Source organism: Athene noctua, chromosome 2, assembly GCF_965140245.1.
Source record: "Athene noctua chromosome 2, bAthNoc1.hap1.1, whole genome shotgun sequence".
Taxonomy (NCBI): domain Eukaryota; kingdom Metazoa; phylum Chordata; class Aves; order Strigiformes; family Strigidae; genus Athene; species Athene noctua.
In genome coordinates, this window is record NC_134038.1 from 81,388,668 (window position 1) to 81,401,222 (window position 12,555).

At 34.8% G+C, this 12,555-nt stretch overlaps 1 protein-coding gene across 1 annotated transcript in view; it reads right to left on the minus strand.

The window, feature by feature from the left end:
* The window catches only part of DNAH5 (dynein axonemal heavy chain 5), a 128,879-nt gene that overhangs the window by 15,791 nt on the left and 100,533 nt on the right, over nucleotides 1–12,555 (minus strand). The window contains exons 62-69 of the mRNA XM_074897847.1: nucleotides 12,176–12,311; nucleotides 10,427–10,743; nucleotides 9,685–9,840; nucleotides 9,102–9,284; nucleotides 3,498–3,741; nucleotides 2,271–2,385; nucleotides 1,651–1,841; nucleotides 240–361 (exon numbers count right to left, since the gene is read on the minus strand). Coding sequence (XP_074753948.1) covers nucleotides 240–361; nucleotides 1,651–1,841; nucleotides 2,271–2,385; nucleotides 3,498–3,741; nucleotides 9,102–9,284; nucleotides 9,685–9,840; nucleotides 10,427–10,743; nucleotides 12,176–12,311 — 1,464 coding nt within the window. The remainder of the gene's footprint in view (nucleotides 1–239; nucleotides 362–1,650; nucleotides 1,842–2,270; nucleotides 2,386–3,497; nucleotides 3,742–9,101; nucleotides 9,285–9,684; nucleotides 9,841–10,426; nucleotides 10,744–12,175; nucleotides 12,312–12,555) is intronic.

The window sequence follows — 12,555 nt, forward strand, 5'->3', positions numbered from 1 at the left end:
TATATAGGGTGCAAAACGTTCTATTTTCTTCTTATTTTCCTTGGGGGTGGGCTGGGGGAGTGGGGTTGTTAAGTCTTTTTATCAATACAAGTTGATAAGCAGTCAGTGCCACAACTGTGGCTATCTGCTCTCAGTTTCATTCTATTCTACAAAATAAACTAGTTTCCTACCACATGCCTTGATCACTATCAGACGGTCACTATCAAATAAGAGATTCATTTTAAAAAGCTCTGACTTACCTGATCAAGAATATCTGAAAAATGTTTAAGCTTACTGAGCTCCACCAAGTTCAGCCATGTCATATCCAGAATCCATTTAGCCGGCTTAGGAGGACAAGCCTTAAGGTCTAGGGAAGCACCACCTGCCAGAAATTAGGAATCAGTTGTAATTAGAACTGTTGGAGACACACAAAAGAGGAAAAAAAAAAAAAAAAAAAAAAAAAAAAAAAGGACCTATTTGGAAAATATAAACTAGATACTAGAACTAGTCATTTCACATGACTAAGTATTCCCAGTCTGGAGAAATAACTAAGAACGGTAATAAAGAAATTTCTGAGTTAGGTAACATGCAAAATTTGTTTTAAAAATCTTATTTTTCATCTTACTTTAAAACATTTTTTTTTTAATCCATAACAGCTTCCCATTACAACATACAGCAATTTTTCACTGTAAAAGAATAAGCTTTACTTGGAGAAAAAAATGAAGATGCTTAATTTCAGTGTTTTTTTCTTTGATTTTTTTGTTGTTGTAGATACTGTAATAAGTTTGTCAATATGCACATTTGCCTTCCTTAGAATTCTGCTGAAGCTAAAAAAAAAGGCAAACATAAAAAAAAAAGAAAACACAAGCTACAAGAATCCAGATTTTTAAACTGGTTTTTCTACCTTAAAAAGTCATGCCATCTTTGGTGAAGCAGATTTTGTAGTCTGGTTAGTTTACACTAATTACTTTTTTTTATGTTGTACCTTAATTATAACCTTTGTTAACCACTTTCTCTTTTGAGGCTTTACTATTTCTTTGTGCAATGTGCCTGGAAATAAATGCTTGTTGGGAAAAGATATTCTGAAGGTTCAACATGGAAAAATTAACTTATAATCCATAAATAAATGTTACCTGGAAAATTAAGTATCCTGGAATAATACAAAATTACCCCAAGCTTTAAGTGAAGATACACAGTGCTTGTATACAGTTAAGACGAAAGCCATGAACTTGTCACATTCAGCTAAGAGACTGATATATTTTAAATTGTTAGCATCATTTTCTGTTCCTATTTGCCTACTGATCCTCCTGTTGTTACCAAATAAACTAAAATATGTTTAGCATGATAATAATTTTCCTAAGCCAAACACATACCTGGTGGTAATTGATCAGCAGACATAAACATCAACTGAAAGAACACTTAGTGATTTTCTTTTTAAATTCTCACAATTCTCAAAGCTGTATTTATCAATTTTCAGTGTAGTTCTATAAATTAGAACTACCATACAATGTTGTCTGTTACCAGGACAGAATGATAATCAAGTATTCTTTCAATTGACTGGCTTCTCACGTGCAAAAGAAAGCAGCAGGTTGGCAAGGAGATGTAACTACAGCTCACAAATTTTCTACAATAATATATATGCTCTACTTAAAATTGTTCCATAGTTCCAACCTTTAATAAATGTCAGAAATTCTTCATGCTTCACTCTGTTTCTTTGTATATCAATCTTTAATGTAAGTAATAACGTGAAAAGAAATTTGTGCTCCTCATAGAGTCCTCTGGCAGCATATTTGAACACTTCATATGTCATATGTTCAATGATATTAGTAATCCTCTTGCTAGTTATAGGGCTTTTGGTAGACCTGTTGGAAGAATGTTGATTTGCATAGGCTTTATTAAAGGGAATACTATCTTAAAGACAAAAAAACATAGTTCGGAACATTCAAAACATAAAAAAATAATAGATTGCAAACACAGAATATCAGACGGCAAGCTAGTAATAAAAAAAATTTCCTTTCTAATCAAGCTTTTCTGCATAGCTGAAAATCACCACAGTATACTGTTTTTTAATTACCTAACACCTAGTTTTTAATGACTGCAAGTACATTTGAAGGTTCTTGCCTTGGTAACTAACAGACAAAGGCTTATAGGTATTTAAACTGACAACGCCTGTCAAAATTGCAACAGGCAACACCCTCTTTCTTGACACAGTTTACAACAAATCTTTACTATACCACAACCATCTCCAGGACTGAGTAAATACAAATAATACTTATTGTTAACTAAATTACCTGTCTAGGGAGCGGTCGAAAAGCCCCAAAAACTGTCGAAGCGAAGTCTGATACATCACATTGACCATGCTCATCTCAGTAATAAGGAAATATAAGATGCTACCCCGAGTTGCAACTGAAGACAGAAAAAAAAGACACTGTTCAAAATAGAAATGCAAAGCAGAAAACTCTCCTCAAGCACACTGAGTTTAAGACTAATGCTAACAAGATTCTTCAGTTGCTGCATTCTTTTCTGGCCAGAAAAATAATTAAACATTAATTTAATCTCCATTTATATATTATAAAAAAAACCCACAACATTTTCTGTAATTAATGCATACTATGTAAATCCCAGTTTTCAAATATGAGCATATCTGGAGAGCATCTGGATGGTATACTGCAATATTCAGATCATCAGCAGAACATAAAAAGTAAGATCGTTTGAAGTTCTGAGTATCCAAACAAATTTGTCTTTACAGAATTTTACAGGAGTCATATAAAAGCCAGATGAACTATGTTGATTTAATTTACCCTGCACTGATTTAACTTACTTTCAGAAGCCATTTAGTTTTAAATACAAAGGTTCTGCAAAATCTGCAATGATTTTTGGCACACTAACTGCGCCATTTACACACTTCCTAAATTACAGATATAATACTTAATTCAGAAGAGCTTTTTTGTTTTGTTTTTTTTCCACATGTCAGTTAAAAGCCAAAAGACTGATGAAATGTGCTGATTATAATAACTTAAGGATCTATGACAGGATAAAGAAAGTATTCATCCAAAGAAATACAAAAAGCATTTATGATTATACTGGCCCCCTGAAAGAATATCTACATGTTGAACTCAAACATTCAGTTACATAATTACTCTGATGACAGGTCTCATCAATAGTCCATAGAAAGTGTCAACATTTTAACAGTTAAGAAAGAACAACCAAGCCCTCCCCTAAATTTCTTATCCAGCAGACTAGATAGACAGGTACACTTGTATACAGAGCAATGGGAAGTCTAGGGAGAGAATAGACCGTTCCATTTTATAAATTCGACATGAAGCATAACATTGACTACCTTCTCCACCATAGCTCAATATGACATTTCTTAGATACATTTTACTTATGGGAGAACACAGATCCTTCCCACACACTATGGTCTTCCTGATCTCATTCTACCATTTCTCTTACTCTAAAGTATTCCTGTTTTAATCATAGGCTCCAGTCATTTTTCTTTCATTGCTACCTTCACTCACCAGGTCTGTACTCTTCACGGGCTGAGTTGATCTGGACTTCAGTTTCAGCAGAAGTTTGCAGTTTCTCTGTTACCTCCTCAGCAGTCTTCTTAGTGTTACTCAATACAATTATTAGACTCTCATCATCTGCCAAAGAACCCTTAGTGCTTGTAAGTCGGAACAAAAGGTTATCTTCTAGGTCTTTAATCCTTCTTTTGTTCATAGTCACATCTTCAATAAGATCTGTTCTTTCTTTCTCTAATTCCTGTTGGAACACGTGGTAATATTTGGAAAACAGAAGAACAATCAAAAATAAAAAACAAAATAAAACAAGGTATTTAGTTCTAAAAGTACTGTGATCCTCGTAAAACAGTGAAGGTCAAGAGCAACTGCAATAATTTGGGGATTTTTAGTGGTATTTCTGACAGCAGGTCTAAACCACATTTCTGAACCTGCTACATAAGTATGCAAATCATTTCAACAAATACTACAGAGCATACTCATATCATGCCTAATACAATTAGAAGTTCAGAATGGAAATTATTTTTCTTTATCTGTTTCAGACAAAGACAAGTGCAAACACCTTTTCAGGCACAGGGTTTTATTTCACTCCATCTAACGCCATCTTCATTTATGCCTTGTTTTCCAATCACCATATTGAAAATATAGCCTCCGTAATAATGGGCACCCTTAGTCAACAAATCAAACATCAAGTATTTCACAAAGTGCATCTAAAAATATTCCTCCATCAACAGGGATAACTTCGGACTCTCATTAAAGCACTTCATCGATTAAGAAAAGAAAGCATGCAGAACACAAACTGAGTCGCTTCACTCTAAGTATTTAGTTGATTACTTTTAGTAATATAAGCTGGACAGTGGTTTATATACCTAGTTCGGTATTGAGCAGTCTTATATAAAAGATGGATACCTGTTGATTAAAAGCTTTACATTAGAAAAAATATTTTAAAAAGCTGTTTAAAATATCTAGAAAAATATGTTCTTCGAAGATAAAAGGCCTTTCAGTTCATTCTTATACTACTCTTTAAATTTTAAAAACTTATTACAGATTAATCCTTCAGAGATAAAAATTATTCATTGAAACAATAAAAAAATGTTTCAATACACTGAAGTAAAAAGAAAATAGAGTATGTGTTAAGTCTCTCATAAGGATATACAAATCTTAAGAATCAACAATAAGTGAGCCAGCTGGTAGAAATATTGGCTGTGTCTACAGAAGTACTCCTTCACTGTTTACAAAGGTCTGGTGGATAGTTTTAACAGTGTCTCTCCCAAGTGGGAAGCTGTGTTCAACTCCACCTTTGCTAAATCCACCCCAGCACTGCAGACAGGCTGCTATTATTCCAAATAATCAGGGACAACACTAATACATGATCTCTCATATAGCGCTAGATGCATTGAGACCTGAGACCTTGGCAAGGCTTATGGAAAGGTTTTGCTCCCCCATTTGAGTAGGCAAGTCTTAAGGAAAGGTTTTACTCCCCCTTTGGAGTAGCTCTCATTTATACAGATTTGCAACACCATTACAACTTTTAAAATTTTTTTATTTTCCCACATTCCAAACTTGTCGTCATCTCACTCCTACATTCTGCTAACATTCCTAACTATTACAAGTATTTAGTTCTTGTAAATAGTCTTTTTATCTTAAAAAGGAAATTTTAAAAAAATTTTCATCTCATTATGAAATTTAGGTTCTTTTCTTGTCACTGTACAAAAGGTATATTGAAACATTAGGTAGAAAAGATTTATTGGAACCATTGTCACGGAATAATATAAATGTCACATAATTTAGAAGATGTTGACCTAGTTTCACCTGGGATAGAATTTATTTTCCTCCTATTAGCTGGTATAGCGTGCTTTGGATTTAGTATGAAAATAATGTTGATAACACACAGATTATTTTAGTTGTTACTAAGTAGTGTTTATACTAAATCAAGGATTCTTAAGCTCCTTGTGCCCTGCCAGCAGGAAGGCTAGAAGGGCACAAGAAGCTGGGAGGGGACACAGCCTGGACAGCTGACCCAAACTGGCGAAAGAAATATTCCATAACTTATGATGTCATACCCAGTATATAAACTGGAAGAAGTTGGCCAGGAGTGGCAGGTTGCTGTTCAGGGACTGGCTGAGCATCAGCCAGCAGGTTGTGAGCAATTGCATTGTGCATCACTTGTTTATCTTGGATTTTATTTCACTCTCTTTTTGTTGTCTTCCTTTTCATCATCATCATTATTATTATTTTATTTTTAATTCAATTATTAAACTATCTTTATCTCAACCCATGAGTTTTACTTGTTTTCAATGTTCCTCCCTAATCCCATGGCACGGGCAGGGATTGAGTGAGCAGCTGCATGGTGGTTAGTTGCCGGCTGGTGTTAAACCACAACAATGTACATACAGACTCAAAATATTCTGACAAAAACTGATTAAAAGACAAGAGAACTACAGTTAACTCCATTTCAATCAACTGATGGCTAATGGAACTAGAGAAAAGCAGGTAGCAATTATGAAGCAAGACACGTATTATGCAAGTTTGATGAGGCAGAAACAATTTTTAAAAGTATAGCATTAAAAGAATGTTAGTATCCAATTAAATATAATAATTATCATGCTGATAAATCACTCTGAGCTAAATTAAATTTCATGTTTTGCTGAGTTCAATTTAAAAGGTTAAACATATTTTAGAGTGCAATGCATTTAAAAAACAGAAAGCTAAGTTTTCCTCACAAGAAGAGCCTGAGAAACAAGCAGGAAACAGAATGACCAAACTAAAGCAAGTTAAGTAGCCTGAGATGAAAACCTTGGTGAAAAATCCATCTATTAAGCTTTTAAAATACTTTTTACAGATCAGGAAGAGTACATAGATGAAAGCTTTCATCATGTTTTCATAAACTTCCAGTTGTAAATTCAAAGATGCAAAAAAACTAAGCCAAGTTACTATAAACGTGAATTCAAGGAACTTGCACCAACGAGACTATTTCAACTACAGCTTTATGGGATTGCTTTACACAAGCTGACGTCATTTTACAGATTGTACCAAAGAATGCTAGATCTTGTTAATATTCATAACATGTAAAAGCTGCTACATAGCTTATATTGTTCTGTCATAAAATGATTCACAAGTGCAAGAATTTCCATTAACTGTTCCTCACAAAACCTGAGCCTTTTTCCACCACAAATCTTGAAATATGAATGTGAAAACTCAAAAAGCTATAAATAGTTCTTTTATTTTATAACTCCACTACTAATCTGACATATCTATTTCTACAACACTAAATAAGCAAGTTTTTTGTCAAACTGCATAACAGCCAATGTATCAAAACAATCATATTAATAAAACAGTACAAGTTATACTACATTCAGATATATATCAAGTCTCTCAAATCCAATTATTCCAAGAAATAGAGTAGAATGAAAATTATACAGATATAACAGCTACTCTTTGACCTTCTTATCCTTAGCTCACATCTTGCAAATCAGTTTAATGTTCTGGTGGAAAGAAGAAATCAGTACCAGTATTCTTATCAGTAATAAATCAATTTTTTGAGATTTATGCCACACAGATTCTACCAGTGGACATACCAGACAACACAGGAATGGAAAGTCAAACTTTGCAGAAACTTTAAATTATGTGCTGTAAATCCTCCTTTTCCTCTCTGCATGTCTAAATCTCATTCATCAGAAGTGCAGAACTATGTTAGAGACAGTGGAATGGCAACAAGGATATAAATGTATGTACAAATCTTGAAGAACAATAACTTCAGACAAATAATCTCTTCTCTTTTGGGGGCAGAAATTCCACACATACATTCTAACACTGCATATCACCAAGCAGTCATACTGCTCAAATCATCTGGCAAACTGTCTCACAATTAAATAATTCCACCATCTCCCTACCAAAGGCTACAAGAAGGTAGCAAGAATCCAGACACTTAAGAGGGAAATCCCCAAATTCCCGAAGATGCATAACCCAAACATCATAGGGAAAAAAAAAAAAAAAAAAAGTTTTGGACAGTGGTATATGTCCGAATTAACTCTTCAGGAAACCTTGAACCACTGGGTGCAAAAACAGAGGCCAAGCAAACTGAAAAGTAGTAAGTCTATTCTATGAAAGTCCCCCTGCCTGTCCACTTGCCATTTATCTGGAAGAACTATCCCCAGATGGTCACAAAGAAAGCAGTAGTGAGTACACCACTCTGAGAAGCTGGTCCAGAAAGCACAGTATGTCCACCCATTAGATATTCCCAGTTAGTGGCAAAGATACCACAGAATAATAGAATAATTTTAGTTTGGAAGGAACCTCTAGAAGTTAATTAGTCTAATGCCCTGCCCAAGGCAGTTCTAAATAGATCAGCTGCTCAGGGCCATGTCCAGTTGAGTCTTGAACCTTTACAAGAATGGAGATTCCACAACATCCCTGGGTAGTCTGTTCCTGGTTTTGACCACTCTCAATGTAATTATTTTTTTCCTATTTTCTTTACCTAATATTTCCATTAGTTAGTCTATTGCTCTGTACCACTGAGAAAAACTAAGCTCCTATCTTTTCTGTGTCCTCCAAGCAGGTATACAGCAACTGTGATGACTGGGTGTATTTGTTGACAAAATGACTATCATCTTGAGGAATGTATTATTCTATTGCAGGGCTCAGAAGTTAAGTTTGGCATAAGGCTTTGCAAGTATACACAGCACCATGTGTTTCGGACAGACAGTGATAAATCCATTACGTAGTGGGTTGATAAGTTGTCATTGGTTGAAGCAAAGCTGATGGTTCAATGAAGCTGTCTGACAAAATATAAACCTTCATAGAATGAGTAAGATTTCTTTCATGAGATCTATGGACATTAACAAGATGACTGATGCCATTAAGGAGGAACGTCTTACACTGGGAGGAGGTGGGGGAGGAAGATAGGAGGACCTCAACAGAGGTCCTCTAATAGCACAATAAGGGAACAAACACATTCCTGTCTAGTGAAGATAAACTGGAACTATTGCCAAAATCTTAGTAAATACATGGTCATCGACGCATAGTGTCTCATTCGACTTCAACATTGCCTGACCTTAATAGTTACAGGCATTAGGTGCCCAATAGTTCAAATGATACCAACCAGACTCCCTCCAGAACTGCTGGTGGCATGTTTACTGGGGTTGTCATATTGAACTTGGACTTCCTCAACTAATACATCTGCCATGTCAAACTAGGTAGTTAGTCTGTTTCCCTTGGAGCAGGGAAGTAACTAAGTCTGAACCCTTTGCACCCAGTTCTGTTGCCATGAGCTCCACAGTGTGTAGACAGAAGAACATCAGGTTTTATTCCAGGCCCTCTTCCTTTTCATAGGCCATTCTCATGAGGTTATAACTCACTGAGGCAGGAAAAATAGGTGAGTATGGTACAGTTGTGACAATACAGACAAATAGAAACTTCCACTTGAATTAGTCAATTTCTTCTGTGCCAGCTTTTAAACCATCATAAAAAGAATAATCACAATAGAGAGAGCAAGAAAGTTACCCTGCAATATGGGAAAAGAGTGTAATAAATTAAAATGAAAGTAAAACCTTCCATAAATGTAAGATGTATAGACAAGGAGAAAGATACAATTAATTATTTTACCTGTTTCTCTGTGAGAATGACTCTGCCTAGGAGCTGATTTTCAAGACCTTTCATGGTCACAGTAAAGTCAATGATGGAGGTTCGAGCACTAATTTCAGGAGAGTAACCTGGATTTGGCAGTTTTGTAGTAATGTAAAGTCTGAAGCCATTCATAACATCTATTTCCTTATCACCAACCTTCACCTTAATAAAAGTATTAAAAAGAAGTCCTGAGATATTAAGAAACAGTACACACTCTTTCAGATACTGCATGTAGAAACAAAGGTTATATTTTTTCTGTTCAAAGGTGTGAAAATCCATCTTTAAATTATATGTCTGATGCAAAGAATTTGCTGAGAATATCTGTGGAACTCTTTAAATGACTCATTCAAAGATTATTTCAATTTTTTAAAATTGCCATAAGCAAAGGGATAAGGAACTCTACAGATTAAATATATTAACTATTAGTGATCTTAAACTCTACTTTTTTTGGTATTAGCATTAATCACACTTAAAAACGAGTTTAATCTTTTATAGTCATATACTCATTAGGATTTATTGAGGGGGCTGTTTCCACTTGTTTACTCATTTGTTTTAGATTTACCTTGTTGGCGGAGCCTGTTTTAATTAAGTTTCTTTCCAAAACATTATCGAGAGCTGGGTCAAGCTCTTCTCCAACATCTTCTATCAAAAGAGGTCTTCCCAAAGAAAGGCTGTCTTCTAAGTGATTTCTAAAATACTTGTGATTCAAAGAAGTGATCTAAAAATACAATCATGGACCTATATGTTATGCCATTACTAAATTTGGGGGATTTTATATTTATAAATTATTTTATTTGTTACTGTCAAAAACAATGATCCTAAGGTTAGACTAGGATTAAGGCAAAGATTGTGACGGAAAAGTTAGCATCAGTGTACCATGTTCTCAGAACTCACTGAACATGAATTTCTATTTTTCATCTACAAAAGTAGAAGCAAAGCAACACTGAGCACCTAAAGTTTTGATACCTTATGAGTGTAACTAGACCAGAAATTCACAGCAACCTGTTATCACCTTCAATTTTGTCTTGGTTAACTTCTCCAAGTCAAACTGCAGCAAAGTCAGGATTAGGGCTGACATTGCATAAATTCATTAAACAAATTGTTTCACTAGTACTAATGGTACTGACTTCATTTTCATATCTAGCCAAATCTCAAACCTACCCAAATATATCTCATATGTCCTTTACATCCAGACTAGGCCTTTTATATAAGGCATTTACTAAGTATTACTTGAATCACTGAATTGTAATGTTTTGTGAACTAAGAGTTTCTAGGAATTAAGAAAGCACCAGCATTCCTATTACCTGAAGTTCATTTCTGCCTTCTTTATTTTTAATCCAAATTTTACCCTGTGCCTGTGGATCGATTAATAAAGGATAACGAGATGCTTTAGTGACAATGATTCCATTCTGAATGGATAACTCATCATTTGGTAATCCTTGTAGGTTCCATTCACTGATGGTTGCAGCATCAGTCAACATTTCTATGAGGTTCAAGTTGTCACCAAAGGGGATTTTCCGGCTTTTCATTTCCTTTTGCCAGTCATTTAATAGCAGATTGCGGAACTCTTGGTTAAAAGGTCCAGAATAGGACAGAAAAGCTGTAGCCAAGAGTACATCACCTCAAAAAGAACGAGAAGAAAAAGAAAACAAAACATTACAACTTTGCCAATTCTATTCATGAATAACCTGCTTCCTTCTATAGTTGTATGGTTTGGCTGGTAACTGAAGAACACACTTTGACCCATAAAGAAGACAAATCAGCCTTTTCCCAAGGATTACTACATAGCAATGCTACATCTCAGTAGATGACAAATTTACTCTATCCTTACAGTGCAACTGTGAAAATCAAGAGATAGGCATCTGGCAGCCAGCCAAGGTCAACCCAACACATACACACCCACCCCACCATTTCAAACACCAGATCCTGCACAAGCAGGACATGGCAGAATAAACTTCAAATTCCACTGTTTCCTTGCAAAGTCATGAGAACAGGCTTAAACAATATTTTGGGGGGAGGAAATAATCTTTATTTAGGAGTACTAAATATGAACAAATCAATTACAACTACTCCTACTAAAAAATTGTAACAGATATCATTATGGGGATATTAAGTGTGACAAGTTTTAATCTTCTGATGAGCTTCAAGATTGCCCCCCTAAGTTTCCTGACACCATAGTTCTGTTTTTTTCTGGACCTCTGTAGTAAGACTGCAGGATTCAAACTGGAGAAGATAGTGTAGTTTTATACTGAGTACTAATATTTTTTAGACATTTACAAGTTATCTATAAAGCAAACATCATGAGTGTGTGGGGAAGGTATCCTGTATTTTTAGTAAGTTGTTAATACACATATACATATTATAACAACAAACAAAATACAACCTATGTATTATAATACAACATCTACAACAACATCTGCTTTCTACAGCATTTCAAGGCAAAAACCAGAGAAGAAACTTCACACCACAGTAAAGGACAAGATAAATTTCATTTACTTGATCTCACTAATAAATTAATCCCTTATTGCAAAGTAATTCTGTTTCCAAGTGCATATTTATAAAATAAAATTGAACTTCTAAGAAACAAAAGTTTTATGAACATTAGTAACTAAATTTAAAAATATTGATTGCTACATATAAATTTCAGTTCCTGAAGATCAAGTCCTCTTCTCCTCCATATGTATTCTGTTACAGATACTTTATTGGCACTTGCTAACATACCACCCTCCTTGGACTGCTACTTACAATCAATCAAGTTAAAACATCAGTGTCCCAAGTATGTACTGCATGTTATACGTGTCAAGTAAAAGCCCATGCAGAGCACACACAGTTACTGGTGGGGTTATTTTTTTTAATAATGAACTTTAGTCTTATAGTGTACTTTTTACCTAGCAGTGCTTTAGCAAGAGAATTAGTAACAATTACTCTCATTTTAGCAACAGGGAAGCTAAGTTGCAAAAGGAAAGTTTGACATTTCAAATGTTTTGAGTTTCACTACCCATCACAACTCAAGTGACTAACTTACAAGCTCAAAGGTTTGGACAAAAGCTTACCCACTAGCTTCTTGGTCTGCATGGCAAAGTCTTTACTCTGCTCTGTCCACCTCTCTTTTTCACCTGCTAAACCGCTTATAAGACTTGAGGCAGTTTGCATTTTATGACGGCAACGCTCAGCATCTTCAAGCAAAGCCTAGAGAAAACCGTATACCAAAAAATATGGTTTAGAGTAACGTATGCAAGATGCCAGAAAAAAACTCTACAGCTAATTAAACTGGTAGTTAAACAACAGATTAAAAATATATACTCAAGCACTTATATCACCATGCAGAGAAGGAGGTAAAGTGGGATAGGAAAAGTGTATCAGGACAAACTATCAACATCTGTCATAAATGTGATTCAACTTTAAAATATTTCTGCTCTTAACTTTCATGTTG